We start from the raw sequence: 26958 nt of genomic DNA, 5'->3' as shown, positions 1-26958 counted from the left end.
AAATTTCGGTGCGGGGTTCCCCTTAATATCCATACAAGACCCAAAGGGGCTGGTAATGGACTGGGGGGGCTACCCATGCCATTTGTCTCACTGATTTTCATCCATATTGCCGGAACCAGACATTACATTAAAGCCGCAAGCAGTTTTAAATGACTTTTATTCCTTTAAAAATGTAATACCGGCCACTTATACACCTTCCTGCCCAGATGAATTTTGAGCTTTCAGCCCTGTCGCACTTTGAATGACAATTGCACGGTCATGCTGCACTGTACCTAAACTAAATTTTTATCATTTTGTTCCCACAAATAGGGCTTTCTTTTGGTGGTATTTGATCACCTCTGGGATTTTTATTTTCTGCTAAACAAATAGACCGAAATTTTTGAAAAAAAAATGTTTTTTTTTGTTTCAGTTACAAAACTTTGTAAATAAATAAGTTTTCTCCTTCACTGATGGGCACTGATGGGGCTGTACTGACGGGCACTGATAAGGCATATGGGCACCTATGATGTGGCATCAATAAAATGGCATTGATGGGCACTGATATGTGGCACTGATAGGTGGCACTGATATGCGACACAGATAGGCACTGATAGTTGGCACAGATGGGCATGGATAGGCGGCATGGATGGGTATGGATAGGCGGCATGGATGGGCACTGATAGGCGGAATGGATGGGCACTGATAGGCGGCACGGATGGGCACTGATAGGTGGCATTGTAGTGTAAAGTATTGTATGAATGCCAATCATTGTCAAACAAAAATACATGCCAATCAGTGATGCCCATTGTGGGCACTGACTAGCATCCCTGGTGGTCTAGGGTGGTATACCTGGTGCTGGGCATCCCTGGTGGTCTGGTGGCATCCCTGGTGGTCCAGTGTGGGCATCCTCGGGGGGGGGGGGGGGCTGCTCTGATAATCAATCAGCACAGACCCTCCCTGTCAGAAGAGCAGCCGATCGGCTCTCCTCTACTCAAGTCTGACAGACGCGAGTGAGGAAAAGCCGATCAATGGCTCTTCCTATTTACTCTGTGATCAGCCGTGATTGGACACGGCTGATCTCATGGTAAAGAGTCTCCATCGGACTGACACACCGCAACAACGATCGCCGCGATGAGTGCCCTCCAGGGGCGCGCCACGGCTTAATATCCTGAGGACGTCACATGACGCCCAGTCAGGATATTGAAACCACTTTGCCATTGTCATTCTGCTATATGGTGGGCGGCAAGTGGTTAAATTACTTTTATTACTTTAGAAGTTTTATTTTGTGCAGGGACAGTTCTAAGCACGGGAAACATGCGCCCCTTCACAGGCATACTATAGACACCCCCCAGGTACAACATTTAAAGGAATATTACACTTTTATTGTTTCACGTTAATCATTATTAAAATCACTGCTCCAGAAAAAACAGCCGCTTTTAAAACTTTTTTTTGCATTGATCCATGTCCCCTGGGGCAGAATAGGTGGCACTGATATGCAACACAGATAGGCACTGATATGCGGCAGGACCCGGGTCCCCAAACACTTTTTAGGACAATAACTTGCATATTAGCCTTTAAAATTCACATTTTTGATTTCTCACATTCGAGTCCCATAGACTTTAACGGTGTTCGAAAGTTTGTGCGACTATCGGTCTGTTCTCAAGTTCTGGTGCGAACCGAACCGGGGGGGGGGGGGGTGTTTGGCTCATCCCTACCCTCTACCCAAAACTGTATTACAGTATAAACCTTCATTAAAATGATTTCGTCATCTTCCAAACACGAGTCCCTTTGTGTCAACATGCTTGTTTCTAAAGACCCCCAAGCTCCTCCCACCAACTTCCTGTTGCACACCTGAACAGGAAATGGGGGGGGGAGGGAAAGCATTGTTTGTACTGCAAGCTATTCAATCCAAACCTCAGCTCTACCAATACAAGTCTCACAACAATGAATTGCCCTCTGAGGAACTCCAAAATATTTCAAAACACACAGCGCTAGAAGTACAAAAAACCTCACAGTTAAAGCTAGTCTTGTCATCCGGTGAAATTCAGTGCAAAGTAGAGATTTCACTCAAAACCAAAATTCAATACGGAAAACGCCATAGCTCTACTGAAAAGTATGTAAAAAGTACAAAAATAGAATTCACTTAAAAGGAAATGGCGCCTTAAACTGCGTCTCTATAAACCAAAATAGCAATTCCACCCAAACACAGTGGATACAAAATGGCAGCAAAATCAAGACAATGGCCACATGGTGACTACAAGAAAAGCCAGGGCACGACAAAATGGTGGACGTGTGCGATTCTTTTTCGTATGAACCGAAAATGCGTATGAATTTCCAGAAATTTGTACATTCCTAAGAATCCGACATATGAATTGTTATGCATACAAATTTTGTACGAAATTTCATATGCAAACTTTGGATCCAAATTCCGTTACAACAGAATGGGACAGAACGTTCGATAACTACGATTATTCGTTATGATGAAGTTAAAAACCCCAGGAACTCAGCACAGCACAGGGATGGTGGGAACCCCTCATAATGGACACATAGCAGGTTTACAGACCTGGGAACTCAGCACAGGGATGGTGGGAACTCCTCATAATGGGCACAGCGGGTGTACAAACCTGGGAACTCAGCACAGGGATGGTGGGAAGCCCTCATAATGGGCACAGCGGGTGTACAGACCTGGGAACTCAGCACAGGGATGGTGGGAACCCCTCATAATGGGCACAGCGGGTGTACAAACCTGGGAACTCAGCACAGGGATGGTGGGAACCCCTCATAATGGGCAGAGCAGGTGTACAGACCTGGGAACTCAGCATAGGGATGGTGGGAACCCCTCATAATGGACACAGCAGGTGTACAGACCCAGGAACTCAACACAGGGATGGTGGGAACCCCTCATAATGGGCACAGCGGGTGTACAGACCCGGGAACTCAGCACAGGGATGGTGGGAACCCCTCATAATGGGGATCTGGGAACTCAGCACAGGGATGGTGGGAACCCCTCATAATGGGGACTTGGGAACTCAGCACAGGGATGGTGGGAACTCCTCATAATGGGCACAGCGGGTGTACAGACCCGGGAACTCAGCACAGGGATGGTGGGAACCCCTCATAATGGGCACAGTGGGTGTACAGACCTGGGAACTCGGCACAGGGATGGTGGGACCCCTCATAATGGACACAGCGGGTGTACAGACCCGGGAACTCAGCACAGGGATGGTGGGACCCCTCATAATGGACACAGCGGGTGTACAGACCTGGGAACTCAGCACAGGGATGGTGGGAAGCCCTCATAATGGGCACAGCGGGTGTACAGACCCGGGAACTCAGCAAAGGGATGGTGGAAAGCCCTCATAATGGGCACAGCGGGTGTACAGACCCGGAAACTCAGCAAAGGGATGGTGGGAAGCCCTCATAATGGGCACAGCGGGTGTACAGACCCGGGAACTCAGCACAGGGATGGTGGGAACCCCTCATAATGGGCACAGCAGGTGTACAGACCTGGGAACTCAACACAGCAATGGTGGGAAGCCCTCATAATGGGCACAGCGGGTGTACAGACCTGGGAACTCAGCACTGGGATGGTGGGAAGCCCTCATAATGGGCACAGCGGTTGTACAGACCTGGGAACTCAGCACAGGGATGGTGGGAAGCCCTCATAATGGGCACAGCGGGTGTACAGACCCAGGAACTCAGCACAGGGATGGTGGGAACCCCTCATAATGGGCACAGCAGGTGTACAGACCTGGGAACTCAACACAGCGATGGTGGGAAGCCCTCATAATGGGCACAGCGGGTGTACAGACCTGGGAACTCAGCACTGGGATGGTGGGAAGCCCTCATAATGGGCACAGCGGGTGTACAGACCTGGGAACTCAGCACAGGGATGGTGGGAACCCCTCATAATTGGCACGGCGGGTGTACAGACCTGGGAACTCAGCACAGGGATGGTGGGAACCCCTCATAATGATAAATTCATCACAACGAACATTCGTTATTTAAAAAAAAAAATTACGATTCTAACGAAAATTCGTATCTCGTACGAATCCGAATTGAATTTCTGACACGAATTACGAAATACAATTTTTAATACAAAACGGAATGAAGCACAATTAATTTTTTGACGGCGCACATGTCTACAAAATGGCGCATTTTCCCGCCAAAACCCAAATTTCTTCGCTTAGCTACACAAACTACTGCTCACAAAACACATTTGAGATACCACATGAACATTTACAAACATTTTAGGAAACCGTGACAAACCAGGATTTCCCCCTACAAAAACAGAGACATCAAAATGAACACTTATCTCTAGACACACTTTAGGCTTTATGTCAGTTAGGGCCCATACTAAAATATAGGCATATTTACCTAAACAATATCGGGTGGCACAGTGGTGTAGTGGGTAGCACTCTCACCTAGCAGTAAAAAAGGGTCGCTGGTTTGAATCCCAACCGTGACACTACCTGCCTGGTCTCTGCATGCTCTCCTTGTGCCTGTGTGGGTCTCCTCCGGGTACTCCGGTTTCCTCCCACACTCCAAAGACATGCTGGTAGGCCAACTGGCCTCCATCCAAAATTGACCCTAGTATATGAAAGCAAGCCGGGGACCCCGGACTGTGGGCTCCCTGAGGGCAGGGACCGACGTGAGCGTGAGCAAACCGTTGTTACTATATGGGCACCTTAAACAAATATGAGCATCTTAATGAGACAGAATGCACAGGGATAGGGACAACCGCAGACCCACACCCTGCACTCACTAAGGTCAAACTGGATGGACTGGTGTCTCCACTCAACCCCACCAACCATGTAACTATGTAATATATCCATAAACGCCAAAGTTACATAAAACATGAAATAAAACGTCTTAACCATACACTCCTGTCCCAAGTACCACACAATATTTGGCTCTGAGAGTTAGAAGGTCAACAGAGCTCCCCCCATGCTGGCTTCCTAGAACCACCAAGACCCCCCGCAGGGTGTAAACAGCTCCTATTGTAATGGGACAACAATGCATGGAGAGCGAGGCGGAATCTTACATTTAGATTCTCTCTCTCCGCACGCTCTCCGTGGCTTGCCTCTCATCGGAAAATGCATCCGACAAACTGAGCATGCCCAGTCGATACGTCATGCCAGCTGATCGGGATATCAGCTGAAGTGATGTACTGTGTATGCGTAGGATACATTTGCTGGGAGTTGCCTACCACCTGATCTATCCCATAGTTTGTAGACACTTTAGCATTTCTGCAAACCAATCAATTAATACTTATTGAGATTTTTTTTTTTTTACCAAAATCATGTAGCAGAATACATATTAGCCTAAATTGATGAAGAAATTTGATTTTTAAAATCTTTTTATTGAAAGTGTTCTATAACAAAAAGTAAAAATTACACAGCTTGCCTGTAAAAAACTTTTTCTTGGAGTACATCATGGGACACAGAGCACAGTAGTAATTACTATGTGGTGTGGGTATATAGGCACCTTCAGGTGATGGACACTGGTATACCCAATACAGGAAGTTCACACCCTGTATAACCCCCGGCACAGTTCCCCCAGCACAGTCCTCTCTTTCGTTTTCCATGTCTCCTATAGTAGCTGCTACAAGAACTCCTCAGCTGGTTTCTGGGTTTTCTCTTTCACCCCAGCAGAGTGCTTGCTGGGGACTGTAGTCTGCTCCCTGCTAAGACCAATGGTGCCATGTATCTCTGGGACTACATTTCCCATGATGCCCCTCTAGTTGCTTCTGATTGGCCCTCTGTTTTGTCCAATGGGGAGGGAAAACGAACAGACAGGAAAGCCTCCTCTTCCCCTGCTGCCGACATGAGAAGGGGAGGGGGAGCGAGGGGGGAATATTGTGACAGCAGCCTGCAGCTCTCCCCACCGTGCGGACGCCCACGGCTGGAGGAGGAGAGCAGGACTGTCAGCGCGGCTCTGAGGCTGAGCTGTGTGTGAGAGAGACACACAGCTCAGCCCATGCAGCCGCCAGTTCCGCATGACACAGGCACGGCCGCATGGCGGTAGGTGAGCGGCGGCCATGGCCTGTGTTACCCATGATCAGGCCGCAGTCGCCGCTTACCTCCCGCTGTGCGGCCTGATCATCAACAGGCCACGGAGCGGGCGGCCCCCGGCCCGCCGGGCAAATGCCCAGTCTGCCCTATGGCCAGTCCGGGCCTGAATGACAGTATATGGAGTTTCAAACAAACCAAGTTAAGAACAAAAATATATAAATAAGTGCAGCACTTCTAGGCACCTAAGTGAATAAGTGTAAGTATAATGGAAGTGAAAATAATCAAATAACAATGACCAAGAGTCCACTAAAGTCCAAATGAGGTGAAGACAATCGTCATGGGCTTCAAAGTGATGTGTTTAGGACTTCTGGAGAAATCAGATGACATTCCTGGAAAAATGACTCTCAACCTTCTCAGACCTCAAAAACTTCTTGAGAACGGATTATAGGACAAAACAAAAAATTGGATACACTTACCAGATAAGTTGGACACATCCACCATATAGTAGTGTGTCGTAAGGGCTTGTAGGGGGCTCCAATGCCACCCAAGATGCAACACGCCAAATGGTGATTCCCCTTGGAATTCCTTGTAGTCTCCATTTGGAGGAAGCGGATGAGCCTTCCGAGCCGTGGATAGCAGTAGTATAGGTAACATCCCGGTCCATGCCTGCTGGACCATGAGTCAGCGATAATATGCACCTTACCACTGACTGCCCTGTCCAGCGAGGCCAAAACATTGCCTTCCACAAGCTGGTAGAGAGCCGGAATCGCCTTCTGTGAAAAAAAGTAGCGTTTGGGAAGCTGCCACTGAGGTACCGCACATTCCACAAATTCACGGAAGGGGGCAGAGTCTACCAGCTGAAAAGGCAGCAGTTGGAGTGCTAGCGATTTATCCAAGCTAGCATTCAGCCGCTGGGCATGTGGATGTCTGGGACCAAATTTCTTTTGCCGATTTAGCAACTGGGGTAGGGAAATTTGCCTGGTACAATCGGACGTTGGTGTAGCGATAGCAGATTGCCCGCAAGTACTTGGCAAACCTAATTCTACACCTTCATTACTCTCAGTGCAGGTTTCTGAGAGAACTGAAGGTATAGTGGAGTTGGAGATCCCAGCTGATGAGGAGCAAGGAGAGGTCCATTCTTTGGTTTGGGTCTTTTAACCACTACAATACCGGGCACTTTCACCCCTTTCCTTCCCAGACCAATTTTCAGCTTTCAGCACTGTCACACTTTTAATGACAATTGCGCGGTCATGCTACGCTGTACCCAAATTACATTTTTATCATTTTGTTCACACAAATCGAGCTTTATTTTGGTGGTATTTATTCACGACTCAGTTTTTTTATTTTTTGCGATATAAGCAAAAAAAGAGTGTAAATTTTGAAAAAATCCCCAATATTTTCTTCTTTCTATTTTAAAAGAAATCCAATAAAATTGAATTTTGTCATAAATTTAAGCCAAAATGTATTCTACTACATGTTTTTGGGGAAAAAATTCTGTTAAGTGTATAATAATTGGTTTGTGTGATCACGAACATATGTACGCAAATGATCATGTGCAGATGTGTGCAGGTGATCACGGACATATGTGTGCAGATAATCACTGGGACATGTGATTTTAGTGGGACATATGTGGGGTACATGTGTTTTTATTATTTGGGGACATGTGTTTTTATTATTTGTGGACATGTGTGTTATGGGGACATTGTGTGAGGACATGTGTGTTTTTCACTAGATTGGTGATCAGTGAGTAAAAAGCTGTAAAAAAACAGCTCATACTCACTGATCACCAGCTGGCGTCAGCGATCCGCTCTCCTCTCCTCAGCGACAACTTCCGTGTGAGGAGAGGAGAGCCGATTGCCTAGCAACCGGCTGATTGTTTACATCACATGACGGCTGTGATTGGAATGGCCGTCATGTGATCAGGAGGGCCAATCACAGAACCCTCCTTCCGATCAGTGTCCGGGTGACACCAGCGCATCGGGATCATGCTGCTGTGCAGGCACGCGCGATCCCCCTCCTTCTGAAGGACGTTCCTGAACGTCCAGTCAGAAGGAGAGAGCTCCCACTCAGCCGTATATATACATTGGCAGGGTGGGAAGTAAAGTACGCTTGCCAACAGACTGCATGGGAGTTCGACATATGTCTGGTCAAGCTTGTGGTGCCCAAGCGGCTGCTGTTTTGGCCACGCTTGATACGCTTTAAACATATGTTGCAAACAGCAACAGTGCGATCTGCTGCACATGTCTCAAAAAAAGGCACACACCAAAGAACTTTTGGAAAACGCATGGAGTCAGCAGCGCCCTGCACATGCAGAGCTCTGCAGTGTGTTGCAGTTGGTTGGCTACCCTTAAGCTGGCCCCTGGAGGGCATCCTGTCTCGTTGGAGATGTGCCTCCTCCTCCTCCTCTCTCCTATCAGGCACCCACGTAGAGTCAGTGACCTCATCATCCCCTCCCTCCTCGTCACTGGAGAAAACCTGGCAGTATGCTGCAGCTGGAGGAACATGACTGCCAGTTTGTTGTCCTTCTTGGGCACCCCATCTCTCTGCGCTCACGTTACTGCTTTGCTTAAGCTGGATACCATCATTGGAGCCTTCAAAACACTGTGCATCCGACTGCAGGTTGTACCCAACACTGTGGTCTGGGGGACTCCTCCGTGCATGATGGTAGGGCTAGGGAAGGAGTAACTGATGACCTGGAGCCAATGGAATAGGCCGATTTGGCAGCTGCATTGGCAGCCAAAGTACTCTGAGCCTGGTGACACAGGATGAGGAGGATGAGGACGGCTTGGTCATCCACTGAACTAACTCTTCGGCATGCTGTGGTTCAACACTGCCAGCTGCCAAAAAAAAGGACAAGCGGGCCCCACGGCCATGTGCTGAGGATGCACCGTGTCCTTTACTAGCAATGTTGGCTGTAGACACAGAGCCTGCTTGCCCTCTTTTAGTGGCCTGTGAGCGTCTGCCTCTCCTTGTTGGCCTTCCAGACATACTGTGTTTGATGTATTTGTAATGTATTTGAATAGGTGCACCAGGAATGGCCTGTAGTGAGATGTAGCGGCACAAAGCTGGGATGTGTGTATATATATATATATATATATATATATATATATATATATATATATATATATATATATATATATATTGTGTGTATATATATATACTGAATATGCTACAGCTAACTGAATCAACTGCATGCCTGTTGTATATTAGGAACAGAACAACAGGAACGGTCTGCAGTGAGATCTAGCTAAACTGAATACAGTATACTGAATATACTGCAGATATCTGAATCATCTGCCAGCCTGTAGTAAATTAGGAACAGAATAACAGGAACAGTCTGCAGTGAGATCTAGCTGCAAAGGATACAGTACTGAATATACTGCAGCTAACTGAATCAACTGCCTGCCTGTAGTATATTAGGAAGAGAGCAACAAGAACGGTCTGCAATGAGATCTAGCTAAACTGGATACGGTATACTGAATATACTGCAGCTAACTGAGGTAAACCGCTTGCCTGTAGTATATTAGAAACTAGCTAAACTGTATACAGTATATATATATATATATATATATATATATATATATATATATATATATATATATATATATAAAATATATATATATATATATGGAATGTGTGTGTGTATATTAGGAACAGAACAACAGGAACGGTTGGATACTGGTCGGCGCAATTAGCACTGTTTTATAAGTAGAGAGAAAAATAAAAGGGTTTTAAAAGTTTTAAAGTTTAGAGGAGAGGGATCCATTGAGATTGGATGGAACAATGCCTTCTAATAGCCTTTGTACAGTGTATTGTTTGCATGTGTTCTTCTCTTTCAGGATTCACCAATGAGCATCTATCAAGCTGCCAGAGAATGGGTGGTTTAGATAGATAGTTTTGGGTGGTAATCTTTGCTGTATGATAATTCTGTTTTTAACAATGTCTTCACACATACTGGAAAGTTTATTATTTTCCTTCCTTTCTCCCTTTCCTACCCCCAACGTTCAGCTATGCGTTTTTCAAAGTTAAGGTCATACCTAAACTGCAATTTGGTTTGGATACAATTGTCTAAATTTGGACTTCAGCATCAGTCTGATTAGACTGTGAGATGTTCAGCCTGGCCACAGGGGGCATTGTCTCTTCTGGTAGGCATGGAACTATGGTCTGGTTAGGTGCTTAAGTTACTCTCTCTCGGAGCCCGCCCAGTGGGAGTGGCGCTCTTGCTGTGCTTTCTGGGAGAAGGTATTTAAAATGCCGACATCACGTGGTTCGGGGTTCCGATCCAGAATGATGTACTGACTTCATGGTCCTGGTCCTCCTGACCAGCCCCCAGGAAGGCTATGGCCTGGGGTGCGGATCCATCCGATCTTGATGTCTCAAGGCTGGCTAGCCCGAGGCAAGGAAACTAAAGGAGGATTCTGAGGTGGTTGGGTGCCGTCTCCGGTTTGGGAGAGACCCAGTGACTTCAAGCATTCCAGTGGAGGACTCTTCAGTGGAGGACTCTTCAGAAGAAGACCACGTACGGGTTGGTTTCTTAGTAAGAGCCTGGGAGGGCTGAAGTACCCAAGAGAATCCAGTCTCGTAGATATCGCCAAGCTGGCTGAAAGATCCAGGTATCCTACGAGTGTTCTTCTAATTTAGTTTCCCTACGTGTTCTACAAAAACATCTGTGGCAGAGACATTATCTTGTATGTTCTACAACAACGTCTGTGGCAGAGACTTGTTCCTGAGTAAGCACCTTGTTGGCTGCTAGACCTTGTGAGAGAGGGACTGTCCAACCTGAGTGATCATCCAGTTGCGAATGGCTATTCTCTGGATTCAGTCAAAGTAAGCAAGTTCTTCAACATTGACTTTGACACTAAGAGAACCTGAACTTCCTTTCCAACCCTCTGATCCCAATTTAACAGACTGTTCATTGTCTATGTTTTGCAAATAAAATCCAGTCAAGTGGATCTGTTGTCAGTCTCTCAAGTTACTGGGCCATTTACCACGGGACACCCCTAGACGTGAAGCGATTGGAACAGAAGGTAACGGTAATCCCAAATCTAACCAGCGGCTCCTTCGGGGGTAGTGCTACATAACCAATTTCCTTTTCATCATGATGTAGTCATCTCCACTTTTCATGTCATTGCACTTAGTGCTCCGCATGTCTTCTCCACATCCGTCTTTCCCTCTTTCTCTCTTCTAATGTTGGGAGGTATAATTCTCATTACTACTGCAAAACGAATCTCCTCCCTTCTGTAATCTGATCTCCGTGACCTATAATATTCATCCAGCCTCACCCTGTGTAGGAGGATGTCACCCCTCCCCCATCCACATTCCTCTCCGGTGTCAGAGACTTTCAGTCTTGTTTCACTTCCCCTGTCAGCGATGGCGTCTGGTGATCTGAGAGCCGAGCTGAAATGTTCCGTCTGTCTGAACATTTATACCGATCCTGTAACCCTGAGATGTGGTCACAACTTCTGCCGGGTCTGTATTGATCGTGTGCTGGATACACAGGAGGGGTCTGGAGATTTCTTCTGTCCTGTATGCAGAAAAAGGTTCAGGAGTCGTCCTGCACTGCAGAGGAACATAACACTACGTAACATAGCAGAGACTTTCCTGTCTGCTCATCAAGATCAAGAGGAGTCCGGGGTCTTCTGTACTCACTGTGTGGACTTTCCTGTACCTGCTGTTAGATCCTGTCTCCTCTGTGAGGTTTCTCTGTGTGATAAACACCTGAGAGTCCACAAAAAGTCCCCAGAACACGTCTTATGTGACCCCACCTTGTCCATGGAGAGCAGGAAATGCTCCGTCCATAAGGAAGTTTTGAAGTATTTCTGCACTGAGGATGAGACCTGTATCTGTATTTCTTGTTGTATGATTGGAGAACATAAAGGACATAAGATGGAGTCACTGGATGAGGCTTCTGAGAAGAAGAAGGAGCCACTGAGGAATGTTCTCCAGAAACTTCTGACAAAGAGAGAGGAGACGGAGGAAAGAGTCCAGAGTCTGCAGGAACACCGGAGGAAAGTAGAAGAAGAAGCCGCTGGTGACACCGAGAGAGTCACTGCCCTGTTTAGAGATCTCAGGAGACGTCTGGAAGACCTGGAGAAGAGAGTCCTGAGGGACATCTCCAGGAGGGCAAATCGGATCTCCATCTCCATCCGGGATCTGGAAATAAAGAAGGAGGAGCTGTCCAGGAAGTTGCGTCACATTGAGGAGCTGTGTAACGTGACGGATCCACTGACTGTCTTACAGGAATCAGACACAGGTGACTTGTGTGATACTGAGGATGGAGATAATGAGGACAGAGAGAGACATGAGGAGCTCCTCCATGATGGAGGGGGTCTGGATGTGGCCGGGGTCTTACAGAAAGGTTTATCTGATATAATAACAGAGGTAAATGTATACTATTTACAGGGGACTGCAGACATATTACTGGATGTAAACACAGCTCATAATGATCTACAGATATCAGATGACAGGAAAACTGTATCCAGGTCAGATATAAAACAGAATTACCCAGAAACACCAGAGAGATTCCAGGATTTTTCTTTTCAGGTGATGAGCAGTCGGAGTTTCTCCTCAGGGAGACATTACTGGGAAGTGGATGTCGGGGGGTCAGATGACTGGAGAGTCGGGATGTGTTACCCCAGTATAGAGAGGAGAGGGAAGGAGTCAGAGATTGGATGTAATAATAAGTCCTGGGCATTGGACAAGGATGATAATGATGAGGAGTATAAGTTGATACATGACAGTAAATGGACCTTCTTACCCCCCAATCCCAGTAACAGAGTCAGGATATATCTGGATTATGAGGCCGGGCGGATCTCCTTTTATGATCTGTGTGACCCGATCCGACACCTCCACACCTTAACCACCACCTTCACTGAGCCCCTCCATGCTGTGATAGGTGTATGGAGAGGTTGTATAAAGATATGTGGGGGGGAGGCGGGAGATGTGAGAACTCCGCCCACAGTCTGGTGATGTCAGACGAAGGAGGGGAATTCATTTAACATTCATCCAATAGTATATAGCAGTGGGCGGGGCTTCCTGCAAGTTTTTCTACTATAAATAAATGTGAGATTTCTTGATCGCTGTGATTGGGTAGAATATCTGTCCAATTATTGGAGTAACAATAACATGTTCCTATTGGTCAGTGAGAAATCTATCTATCTATCTATCTATCTATCTATCTATCTATCTATCTATCTATCTATCTATCTATCTATCTATCTCTCCCATAACAATCTGACATAATACTTTCTGTGTTTTGTCACAGTATGTGACATCAGCCATCTCCTCCCCCCTGCCCCTCCCCCACATGTGGTCCCTCTGTGGGGCGTGGGGCAGCCATGATCAGACATAGAGGGGGTGGGGTCACTGTGATGGCATAGGAAATAAATGGAACAATCTTAGAGGAAATCTATGAAGACGTCATCTAGAGATTTATTACTGAAAGAAAAAATGTGATCAGAGAGCCCAGGCTGTTTTTAGACAGAGTGGGTCAGGATTAGATCCCCTGTCAGGTTTTTTCTTCTGTCCGGGGCTCCATTACAGAGATTTCCCCTCACTTCCTGTCCCGGTGACAACATTTATCTAGACAGGAAATGAGGGGAACTCTCCAACAGGAACACAGACTGAAATAAGAATGATATGTTTAGTATAATAAGGAAGGGGAAGGATTAGAGCCCCTGTCAGATTTTTATATGTCTGTGTCCCTGTACAGATTTCTCTCGCTCCTTGTATTGGTGTCACCAGGACAGGAAGTGAGAGGAAATCTCTCTAAGGCTGGGATCACATTGCTGTGCAGATCACATGTCATGTCTGTGTGCTGTGAATTCAGCCGTACAAACTGTGTGACTGAAATCACATTCACACCAGAATGGTGCCGGACCCTTTTTTTGGTCCTCACTGGAATCGGATCACATTGGGTGTCACATCTATACAATCCGATTCCTGCACCATTTCAGCGTTTGCACTGCGATCTGCGAAGCGATCTGGGGGTGTCATTAACTTTCCATTGACCCCCCCCCCCCCGCAGCGGTTCTCAGATGTCAGTGTGAGCGTCCGGTGATTGAGGTGTGATGAGGGAACCCGCACAGGAATCGCACTGGTTCCCGCATCCCACAAGTCTCATCCCAGCCTAAGGCTCCATTCACACCTATGCAGGGGGCTTTTCAGCCTTTCTGATGTGCTTTCCGCAGGTTTTAGTGCGATTTGCCGTTTGGAGGTTTTTATTGTATTTTTTGTTTCAGATAATTTGCTGTTTGGGCAAATAAAAAAATGCAAATTGCGGCAAAATCGCTGTAATAACGCACTACATGCTTTTCTGTACCTCCTCCATTGAAGTCTATTGAACCATAAAAAGCAGGCTCCATTCACGCCAATGCGTTTTTTTTTTAACATAGATCCCTATGGAACACGTTCACATCAATGCATTTACTAATGACAGAAATAATGGGATTTATCACTAATATAATGATATCACTATAATAATGTATGATTACTAGAACTGGAATGTGTCCCCAATATAATGTGTCCCCATAGAATGGATCACCAATAGAATTCTATGGGATCTCTTTTATAATGGATCCTAATATAATGTATCATGTGATGGTGTATTATAATCACTAGATGTGTCCCGGTGATGGAGGAGGAATTTGGAAAGATGTTAATGTGAATAAAGTTTTTCTTGGTTGTAGATGTGAAGTGTTGGTGTTATGCTTACCTGCTCTGTGTAATGGTTTTGCACAGAGCATCCCTGATCTTCCTCTTCTTGGGTCCCTATTCTGTGTTCCTGGCCCCTCCCTCCTGTTGAGTGCCCCCACATTAAGCAGCTTGCTATGGGGGCACACGAGCCCAGTTACAGCATCTTGTGTCTATTCAGATACGGATGCCGAAGCCCATCCCTTTCTCTCCTTATTGGCTAATTTTAATTCACAGTAGCAGGAGCCAATGGCACCGCGCTGCTGTCTCAGCCAATGAGGAGGGGAGTTCCGGATGGGCAAGACACTCCTGCAACATTGCTGGATCTAGAGGGACCTCAGGTAAGTATTAGGGGAGCTGAGGCTGCACATTGAAGGTTCTTTATCGTAATGCGTAGAATGCAATTACATTTCTAAATAAAATAATGATAAATACTTTGCAACAATTTCCAAAGAGTGGCAAAGCATGTTTCATAGCATAACATGTGATCTTCATTTAATGCCTAACCACACTGTATTGTCTGCAGATCTTAATCAAATGTCATTACAGAGTGAACAAAGCACTTCAATAGATAGTCACACGTTCCATAGATGGAGCAATTGTTATGAAGAAATAAAAATGACACATCTGTATTTCAGAGACAGTAGTCAGACAAATAGCACAGTGGCTGGAGAGTATGTAAGTAGCTTGATTGGCAGCAATGTAAGATGGAGAGACAAGGCAGGTTTTTTAAAAATAAAAATGACAGTGATTATACCGAAATATTGTGGAGACATGCTGCAAATCATGTAGGCTTTTATGTGGGTCTAATTGGAAGAGGGAGAGAATCAAGGAGGTTTTATTTTTAGCAAGAAATAAATATTACACTGATTATGTTAAAGACACAAATAAGAAGTATTACAGGGACATGATGAACATCCTGTAAGCCTTGGTGGCAGGCCTCTTTTAAAGAAGGAGAAATTAAATTTTTTTTTTATCCAGAAATAGAAAATGCATTGGATTAAACCAGAGACAAGAGGCAGAGACCCTACAGAGACACACTGCACACCATATAAGCTCTTCTAGTAGGCTGCATTTGAATATCGAGAGATCCTCAGAACAGAGGCAGGAAGAGGAGGACTTCCTTACCTTTGAAGGCCCCCTTTATCCAGACAGTGTTCCTGCGTGCCTGCCGATCACACAGGAAGAGGAGGAGGAGGATTGTGTCAGCATGGAGTTGGAGCCTATCACTCAGCATCACCAGCAGTCTTCAAGGGATCATTTACAGTCCGAAGAAATGCATGGACTTGTACGTGGCTGGGAGGAGGTGGCTGTGGATCAGGTCGTCCTTAGTGACCCAGAGGACTCCAGACTAAATGCCTCAGCAAACCTACGCTGCATGGCCTCCCTGATCCTGCAAAGCCCGTGGAAGGATCCTTGTATTCGTGGTATCAAGGAGAGGGATCATTACTGGCTGGCAACCCTCCTTGATCCACGTTACAAGGCTAAGGTTGCGGAACTTATCTTGCCGTCACAGAGGGAGCAGAGGATGAAACATCTTCGGGAGGCCTTGCAGAAAGGTTTGTGCAATGCATTTCCAGAGCCTGGGAGGTTACAATTTCCTGGTCCTCCTGGACAACGTGTTGCTGAGGCTTCGGTCAGTCACAGAAGGAGCGGTGGAGAAGGTGGCCGTCTGACCGATGCGTTCAGACAATTTTTTAGTCCGCAGCCCCAAGGTATGATCGGTTCCAGCAACCGTCACCAGCGTCTGATTTACATGGTGCAGGAATACCTAGGGGCAAGGTCAGACTTGGACACCTTTCGCACTGAAAATCCTCTGGGTTACTGGGTCTTGAGGATGGATCACTGGCCAGAGATTGCATCTGCAATTGAGCTACTGGCCTGTCCTGCATCCAGCGTTCTTTCGGAATGCACATTCAGTGCTGCTGGAAGCTTTGTAACCGATCACAGGGTGCGCTTGTCCACCGGATTGGTCAAATTGGTCGATTGGATGACCTTCATAAAAATGAATCAGTCTTGGATCACCAGCTACCAAGCACCTGATGCTGATGTAACCAAATAATTTGTTTTTTGAATGTGAGATCCCTTCAATACTGCCTATGCTGAGTGACTATCCTCTTCCTCCTCAATGTTCATGCTGATAGCTTGGAAGAACATTTTTGGTTCTGGGAAACACCACCAGTGGCTAAGGCCCAATTTTTCTGTCCCTGTTTAAAAGAGGCGTGTAATTACAATTTTTGATGCAATACTTTGCAGCAGAGCTCATTCCTGCGCTCCAACTAGAGTATTTGTGAGGGGTTGCAGTGTTGTGGCACCAGTGCCTAAGGCCCAATTTTTTTGCCCCTGTTTAACAGGGGCATGTAATTACAATTCTTGATCTAATATTTCACAGCAGGGCCCATTCCAGTGCCCACCAAGAGTAACTGTGAGGGCTTACAGTGTTCTGGTACCACCAACACCTAAGACCCAATTTTCTGCAGAGTATATAGGGCTGGCCCCTACTTTCAAACATCCAACTTACAAAGGACTCCTACTCACAAATGGAAGGAGACAACAGGAAGTGAGATGAAATCTACCCATAGGAAGGGAAATTCTCTCCTGTAAGAGTCAGTATGGGAAAGGGTGTCTCCTTCACTGATACTTTATCACCAATCCTTGTTTCCCTAAAAACCCCACATTTTCAAAATCCAATTTTTATTGGGACAGAAAGTGAGGTGAACTCTTCTAAAGAGGTGCACAGACAGCAAAACAAATGTTACAGGGGTGATAACCCTTCCCTATGTTTTCCAAAAAGCTTTAAAATAGTTTTTGTGACTGGAGATACACTTACAGAATGTACTTGTTCCAAATTACAAACAGATTCTACATAAGGACAAACCTACACAGTCCCTGTCTTGTTTACACTGCCTGTATACTGCTGTTCTGAGTAAATAGGGCCTGGGGGCCCCATGCCTTACCTTTTTTTAAATTTGGGTGCGGGGTTCCCCTTAATATCCATACAAGACCCAAAGGGGCTGGTAATGGACTGGGGGGGCTACCCATGCCATTTGTCTCACTGATTTTCATCCATATTGCCGGAACCAGACATTACATTAAAGCCGCAAGCAGTTTTAAATGACTTTTATTCCTTTAAAAATGTAATACCGGCCACTTATACACCTTCCTGCCCAGATGAATTTTGAGCTTTCAGCTCTGTCGCACTTTGAATGACAATTGCACGGTCATGCTGCACTGTACCCAAACTAAATTTTTATCATTTTGTTCCCACAAATAGGGCTTTCTTTTGGTGGTATTTGATCACCCCTGGGATTTTTATTTTCTGCTAAACAAATAGACCGAAATTTTTGAAAAAAAAAATGTTTTTTTTTTGTTTCAGTTACAAAACTTTGTAAATAAATAAGTTTTCTCCTTCAGTGATGGGCACTGATGGGGCTGTACTGACGGGCACTGATAAGGCATATGGGCACCTATGATGTGGCACCAATGAAGTGGCATTGATGGGCACTGATATGTGGCACTGATAGGTGGCACTGATATGCGACACAGATAGGCACTGATAGTTGGCACAGATGGGCATGGATAGGCGGCATGGATGGGTATGGATAGGCGGCATGGATGGGCACTGATAGGCGGAATGGATGGGCACTGATAGGTGGCACGGATGGGCACTGATAGGTGGCATTGTAGTGTAAAGTATTGTATGGATGCCAATCATTGTCAAACAAAAATACATGCCAATCAGTGATGCCCATTGTGGGCACTGACTAGCATCCCTGGTGGTCTAGGGTGGCATACCTGGTGCTGGGCATCCCTGGTGGTCTGGTGGCATCCCTGGTGGTCCAGTGTGGGCATCCTCGGGGGGGGGGGGGCTGCTCTGATAATCAATCAGCACAGACCCTCCCTGTCAGAAGAGCAGCCGATCGGCTCTCCTCTACTCAAGTCTGACAGACGCGAGTGAGGAAAAGCCGATCAATGGCTCTTCCTATTTACTCTGTGATCAGCCGTGATTGGACACGGCTGATCTCATGGTAAAGAGTCTCCATCGGACTGACACACCGCAACAACGATCGCCGCGATGAGTGCCCTCCAGGGGCGCGCCACGGCTCAATATCCTGAGGACGTCACATGACGCCCAGTCAGGATATTGAAACCACTTTGCCATTGTCATTCTGCTATATGGCGGGCGGCAAGTGGTTAAATTACTTTTATTACTTTAGAAATTTTATTTTGTGCAGGGACAGTTCTAAGCACGGGAAACATGCGCCCCTTCACAGGCATACTATAGACACCCCCCAGGTACCACATTTAAAGGAATATTACACTTTTATTGTTTCACTTTAATCATTATTAAAATCACTGCTCCAGAAAAAACAGCCGCTTTTAAAACTTTTTTTTGCATTGATCCATGTCCCCTGGGGCAGAATAGGTGGCACTGATATGCAACACAGATAGGCACTGATATGCGGCAGGACCCGGGTCCCCAAACACTTTTTAGGACAATAACTTGCATATTAGCCTTTAAAATTCACATTTTTGATTTCTCACATTCGAGTCCCATAGACTTTAACGGTGTTCGAAAGTTTGTGCGACTATCGGTCTGTTCGCAAGTTCTGGTGCGAACCGAACCCGGGGGGGGGGGGGGGGTGTTTGGCTCATCCCTACCCTCTACCCAAAACTGTATTACAGTATAAACCTTCATTAAAATGATTTCGTCATCTTCCAAACACGAGTCCCTTTGTGTCAACATGCTTGTTTCTAAAGACCCCCAAGCTCCTCCCACCAACTTCCTGTTGCACACCTGAACAGGAAATGGGGGGGGGGGGGGAGGGGAAGCATTGTTTGTACTGCAAGCTATTCAATCCAAACCTCAGCTCTACCAATACAAGTCTCACAACAATGAATTGCCCTCCGAGGAACTCCAAAATATTTCAAAACACTCAGCGCTAGAAGCACAAAAAACCTCACAGTTAAAGCTAGTCTTGTCATCCGGTGAAATTCAGTGCAAAGTAGAGATTTCACTCAAAACCAAAATTCAATACGGAAAACGCAATAGCTCTACTGAAAAGTATGTAAAAAGTACAAAAATAGAATTCACTCAAAAGGAAATGGCGCCTTAAACTACGTCTCTATAAACCAAAATAGCAATTCCACCCAAACACAGCGGATACAAAATGGCAGCAAAATCAAGACAATGGCCACATGGTGACTACAAGAAAAGCCAGTCCACGACAAAATGGTGGACGTGTGCGATTCTTTTTCGTATGAACCGAAAATGCGTATGAATTTCCAGAAATTTGTACATTCGTAAGAATCCGACATATGAATTGTTATGCATACAAATTTTGTACGAAATTTCATATGCAAACTTTGGATCCAAATTCCGTTACAACAGAATGGGACAGAACGTTCGATAACTACGATTATTCGTTATGATGAAGTTAAAAACCCCAGGAAGTCAGCACAGCACAGGGATGGTGAGAGCCCCTCATAATGGACACATAGCAGGTTTACAGACCTGGGAACTCAGCACAGGGATGGTGGGAACTCCTCATAATGGGCACAGCGGGTGTACAAACCTGGGAACTCAGCACAGGGATGGTGGGAACCCCTCATAATGGGCACAGCGGGTGTACAGACCTGGGAACTCAGCACAGGGATGGTGGGAACCCCTCATAATGGGCACAGCGGGTGTACAAACCTGGGAACTCAGCACAGGGATGGTGGGAACCCCTCATAATGGGCACAGCGGGTGTACAAACCTGGGAACTCAGCACAGGGATGGTGGGAACCCCTCATAATGGGCAGAGCAGGTGTACAGACCTGGGAACTCAGCACAGGGATGGTGGGAACCCCTCATAATGGGCACAGCAGGTGTACAGACCCAGGAACTCAACACAGGGATGGTGGGAACCCCTCATAATGGGCACAGCGGGTGTACAGACCCGGGAACTCAGCACAGGGATGGTGGGAACCCCTCATAATGGGGATCTGGGAACTCAGCACAGGGATGGTGGGAACCCCTCATAATGGGGACTTGGGAACTCAGCACAGGGATGGTGGGAACTCCTCATAATGGGCACAGCGGGTGTACAGACCCGGGAACTCAGCACAGGGATGGTGGGAACCCCTCATAATGGGCACAGTGGGTGTACAGACCTGGGAACTCGGCACAGGGATGGTGGGACCCCTCATAATGGACACAGCGGGTGTACAGACCCGGGAACTCAGCACAGGGATGGTGGGACCCCTCATAATGGACACAGCGGGTGTACAGACCTGGGAACTCAGCACAGGGATGGTGGGAACCCCTCATAATGGGCACAGCGGGTGTACAGACCCAGGAACTCAGCACAGGGATGGTGGGAAGCCCTCATAATGGGCACAGCGGGTGTACAGACCTGGGAACTCAGCAAAGGGATGGTGGAAAGCCCTCATAATGGGCACAGCGGGTGTACAGACCCGGAAACTCAGCAAAGGGATGGTGGGAAGCCCTCATAATGGGCACAGCGGGTGTACAGACCCGGGAACTCAGCACAGGGATGGTGGGAACCCCTCATAATGGGCACAGCAGGTGTACAGACCTGGGAACTCAACACAGCGATGGTGGGAAGCCCTCATAATGGGCACAGCGGGTGTACAGACCCGGGAACTCAGCACAGGGATGGTGGGAACCCCTCATAATGGGCACAGCGGGTGTACAGACCTGGGAACTCAGCACTGGGATGGTGGGAAGCCCTCATAATGGGCACAGCGGTTGTACAGACCTGGGAACTCAGCACAGGGATGGTGGGAAGCCCTCATAATGGGCACAGCGGGTGTACAGACCCGGGAACTCAGCACAGGGATGGTGGGAACCCCTCATAATGGGCACAGCAGGTGTACAGACCTGGGAACTCAACACAGCGATGGTGGGAAGCCCTCATAATGGGCACAGCCGGTGTACAGACCTGGGAACTCAGCACTGGGATGGTGGGAAGCCCTCATAATGGGCACAGCGGGTGTACAGACCTGGGAACTCAGCACAGGGATGGTGGGAACCCCTCATAATTGGCACAGCGGGTGTACAGACCTGGGAACTCAGCACAGGGATGGTGGGAACCCCTCATAATGATAAATTCATCACAACGAACATTCGTTGTTTAAAAAAAAAATAATTACGATTCTAACGAAAATTCGTATCTCGTACGAATCCGAATTGAATTTCTGACATGAATTACGAAGTACAATTTTTTTTAAATACGAAACGGAATGAAGCACAATTAATTTTTTGACGGCGCACATGTCTACAAAATGGCGCATTTTCCCGCCAAACCCCAAATTTCTTCGCTTAGCTACACAAACTTCTGCTCACAAAACTACACATTTGAGATACCACATGAACATTTACAAACATTTTAGGAAACCGTGACAAACCAGGATTTCTCCCTACAAAAACAGAGACATCAAAATGAACACTTATCTCTAGACACACTTTAGGCTTTATGTCAGTTAGGGCCCGTACTAAAATATAGGCATATTTACCTAAACAATATCGGGCGGCACAGTGGTGTAGTGGGTAGCACTCTCACCTAGCAGTAAAAAAGGGTCGCTGGTTTGAATCCCAACCGTGACACTACCTGCCTGGTCTTTGCATGCTCTCCTTGTGCCTGCGTGGGTCTCCTCCGGGTACTCCGGTTTCCTCCCACACTCCAAAGACATGCTGGTAGGCCAACTGGCCTCCGTCCAAAATTGACCCTAGTATATGAAAGCAAGCCGGGGACCCCGGACTGTGGGCTTCCTGAGGGCAGGGACCGATGTGAGCGTGAGCAAACCGTTGTTACTATATGGGCACCTTAAACAAATATGAGCATCTTAATGAGACACAATGCACAGGGATAGGGACAACCGCAGACCTGCACTCACTCAGGTCAAACTGGATGGACTGGTGTCTCCACTCAACCCCACCAACCATGTAACTATGTAATATATCCATAAACGCCAAAGTTACATAAAACATGAAATAAAACGTCTTAAGCATACACTCCTGTCCCAAGTACCACACAGTATTTGGCTCTGAGAGTTAGAAGGTCAACAGAGCTCCCCCCATGCTGGCTTCCTAGAACCACCAAGACCCCCCGCAGGGTGTAAACAGCTCCTATTGTAATAGGACAACAATGCATGGAGAGCGAGGCGGAATCTTACATTTAGATTCTCTATCTCCGCACGCTCTCCGTGGCTTGCCTCTCATCGGAAAATGCATCCGACAAACTGAGCATGCCCAGTCGATACGTCATGCCAGCTGATCGGGATATCAGCTGAAGTGACGTACTGTGTATGCGTATGATACATTTGCTGGGAGTTGCCTACAACCTGATCTATCCCATAGTTTGTAGACACTTTAACATTTCTGCAAACCAATCAATTCACACTTATTGAGATTTTTTTTTTTTTACCAAAATCATGTAGCAGAATACATATTAGCCTAAATTGATGAAGAAATTTGATTTTTAAAATCTTTTTTATTGGAAGTGTTTTATAACAAAAAGTAAAAATTACACAGCTTGCCTGTAAAAAACTTTTTCTTGGAGTACATCATGGGACACAGAGCACAGTAGTAATTACTATGTGGTGTGGGTATATAGGCACCTTCAGGTGATGGACACTGGTATACCCAATACAGGAAGTTCACACCCTGTATAACCCCCCGCACAGTTCCCCCAGCACAGTCCTCTCTTTCGTTTTCCATGTCTCCTGTAGTAGCTGCTACAAGCACTCCTCAGCTTGTTTCTGGGTTTTCTCTTTCACCCCAGCAGAGTGCTTGCTGGGGACTGTAGTCTGCTCCCTGCTAAGACCAATGGTGCCATGTATTTCTGGGACTACATTTCCCATGATGCCCCTCTAGTTGCTTCTGATTGGCCCTCTGTTTTGTCCAATGGGGAGGGAAAACGAACAGACAGGAAAGCCTCCTCTTCCCCTGCTGCCGACATGAGAAGGGGAGGGGGAGCGAGGGGGGAATATTGTGACAGCAGCCTGCAGCTCTCCCCACCGTGCAGACGCCCACGGCTGGAGGAGGAGAGCAGGACTGTCAGCGCGGCTCTGAGGCTGAGCTGTGTGTGAGAGAGACACACAGCTCAGCCCATGCAGCCGCCAGTTCCGCATGACACAGGCACGGCCGCATGGCGGTAGGTGAGCGGCGGCCGTGGCCTCTGTTACCCATGATCAGGCCGCAGTCGCCGCTTACCTCCCGTTCTGCGGCCTGATCATCAGCAGGCCACGGAGCGGGTGGCCCCCGGCCCGCCGGGCAAATGCCCAGTCTGCCCTATGGCCAGTCCATGCCTGAATGACAGTATATGGAGTTTCAAACAAACCAAGTTAAGAACAAAAATATATAAATAAGTGCAGCGCTTCTAGGCACCTAAGTGAATAAGTGTAAGTATAATGGAAGTGAAAATAATCAAATAACAATGACCAAGAGTCCACTAAAGTCCAAATGAGGTGAAGACAATCGTCATGAGCTTCAAAGTGATGTGTTTAGGACTTCTGGAGAAATCAGATGACATTCCTGGAAAAATGACTCTCAACCTTCTCAGACCTCAAAAACTTCTTGAGAACGGATTATAGGACAAAACAAAAAATTGGATACACTTACCAGATAAGTTGGACACATCCACCATATAGTAGTGTGTCGTAAGGGCTTGTAGGGGGCTCCAATGCCACCCAAGTTGCAACACGCCAAATGGTGATTCCCCTTGGAATTCCTCGTAGTCTCCAATTGGAGGAAGCGGATGAGCCTTCCGAGCCGTGGATAGCAGTAGTATAAGTAACATCCCGGTCCATGCCTGCTGGACCATGAGTCAGCGATAATATGCACCTTACCACTGACTGCCCTGTCCAGCGAGGCCAAAACATTGCCTTCCACAAGCTGGTAGAGAGCCGGAATCGCCTTCTGTGAAAAAAATTAGCGTTTGGGAAGCTGCCACTGAGGTACCGCACATTCCACAAATTCACGGAAGGGGGCAGAGTCTACCAGCTGAAAATGAAGCAGTTGGAGTGCTAGCAATTTATCCAAGCTAGCATTCAGCCGCTGGGCATGTGGATGTCTGGGACCAAATTTCTTTTGCCGATTTAGCAACGGGGGTTAGGGAAATTTGCCTGGTACAATCGGACGTTGGTGTAGCGATAGCAGATTGCCCGCAAGTACTTGGCAAACCTAATTCTACACCTTCATTACTCTCAGTGCAGGTTTCTGAGAGAACTGAAGGTATAGTGGAGTTGGAGATCCCAGCTGATGAGGAGCAAGGAGAGGTCCATTCTTTGGTTTGGGTCTTTTAACCACTACAATACCGGGCACTTTCACCCCTTTCCTTCCCAGACCAATTTTCAGCTTTCAGCACTGTCACACTTTCAATGACAATTGCACGGTCATGCTACGCTGTACCCAAATTAAATTTTTATAATTTTGTTCACACAAATAGAGCTTTATTTTGGTGGTATTTATTCACGACTCAGTTTTTTTATTTTTTGCGATATAAGCAAAAAAAGAGTGTAAATTTTGAAAAAATCCCCAATATTTTCTTCTTTCTATTTTAAAAGAAATCCAATAAAATTGAATTTTGTCATAAATTTAAGCCAAAATGTATTCTACTACATGTTTTTGGGGAAAAAAATTCTGTTAAGTGTATAATAATTGGTTTGTGTGATCACGAACATATGTACGCAAATGATCATGTGCAGATGTGTGCAGGTGATCATGGACATATGTGTGCAGATAATCACTGGGACATGTGATTTTAGTGGGACATATGTGGGGTACATGTGTTTTTATTATTTGTGGACATGTGTGTTATGGGGACATTGTGTGAGGACATGTGTGTTTTTCACTAGATTGGTGATCAGTGAGTAAAAAGCTGTAAAAAAACAGCTCATACTCACTGATCACCAGCTGGCGTCAGCGATCCGCTCTCCTCTCCTCAGCGACAACTTCCGTGTGAGAAGAGGAGAGCCGATTGCCTAGCAACCGGCTGATTGTTTACATCACATGACGGCTGTGATTGGAATGGCCGTCATGTGATCAGGAGGGCCAATCACAGAACCCTCCTTCCGATCAGTGTCCGGGTGACACCAGCGCATCGAGATCATGCTGCTGTGCAGGCACGCGTGATCCCCCTCCTTCTGAAGGACGTTCCTGAACGTCCAGTCAGAAGGAGAGAGCTCCCACTCAGCTGTATATATACATTGGCAGGGTGGGAAGTAGTTAAGTACGCTTGTCAACAGACTGCATGGGAGTTCGACATATGTCTGGTCAAGCTTGTGGTGCCCAAGCGGCTGCTGTTTTGGCCACGCTTGATACGCTTTAGACATATGTTGCAAACAGCAACAGTGCAGAGCTCTGCAGTGTGTTGCAGTTGGTTGGCTACCCTTAAGCTGGCCCCTGGAGGGCATCCTGTCTCGTTGGAGATGTGCCTCCTCCTCCTCCTCTCTCCTATCAGGCACCCACGTAGAGTCAGTGACCTCATCATCCCCTCCCTCCTCGTCACTGGAGAAAACCTGGCAGTATGCTGCAGCTGGAGGAACATGACTGCCAGTTTGTTGTCCTTCTTGGGCACCCCATCTCTCTGCGCTCACGTTACTGCTTTGCTTAAGCTGGATACCATCATTGGAGCCTTCAAAACACTGTGCATCCTCCTGCAGGTTGTACCCAACACTGTGGTCTGGGGGACTCCTCCGTGCATGATGGAGGGGATAGGGAAGGAGTAACTGATGACCTGGTGCCAATGGAATAGGCCGATTTGGCAGCTGCATTGGCAGCCAAAGTACTCTGAGCCTGGTGACACAGGATGAGGAGGATGAGGACGGCTTGGTCATCCACTGAACTAACTCTTCTGCATGTTGTGGTTCAACACGGCCAGCTGCCAAAAAAAAGGACAAGCGGGCCCCACGTCCACGTGATGAGGATGCACCGTGTCCTTTACTAGCAATGTTGGCTGTAGACACAGAGCCTGCTTGCCCTCTTTTAGTGGCCTGTGAGCATCTGCCTCTCCTTGTTGGCCTTCCAGACATACTGTGTTTGATGTATTTGTAATGTATTTGAATAGGTGCACCAGGAATGGCCTGTAGTGAGATGTAGCGGCACAAAGCTGGGATGTGTATATATATATATATATATATATATATATATATATATATATATATATATATATACTGAATATACTACAGCTAACTGAATCAACTGCATGCCTGTAGTATATTAGGAACAGAACAACAGGAACGGTCTGCAGTGAGATCTAGCTAAACA

The 26958-nt window shown here is 46.7% G+C and overlaps 1 protein-coding gene across 1 annotated transcript; it reads left to right on the top strand.

Moving 5' to 3' along the window:
• Positions 1-11273: 11273 nt before the first annotated feature.
• On the top strand, positions 11274-14679 carry LOC143962156 (E3 ubiquitin-protein ligase TRIM39-like). Its single transcript, XM_077471486.1, has one exon. It carries the CDS (start codon positions 11289-11291, stop codon positions 12960-12962), a length of 1674 nt encoding a protein of 557 aa, XP_077327612.1. The 5' UTR covers positions 11274-11288; the 3' UTR covers positions 12963-14679.
• Positions 14680-26958: the final 12279 nt, after the last annotated feature.

The sequence above is a fragment of the Lithobates pipiens genome, unplaced genomic scaffold, assembly GCF_037356315.1.
Source record: "Lithobates pipiens isolate NorthernLeopardFrog02 unplaced genomic scaffold, aLitPip1_a1.2 Scaffold_8, whole genome shotgun sequence".
Lineage (NCBI taxonomy): Eukaryota > Metazoa > Chordata > Amphibia > Anura > Ranidae > Lithobates > Lithobates pipiens.
This window is presented reverse-complemented; position numbering and strand designations above follow the sequence as displayed.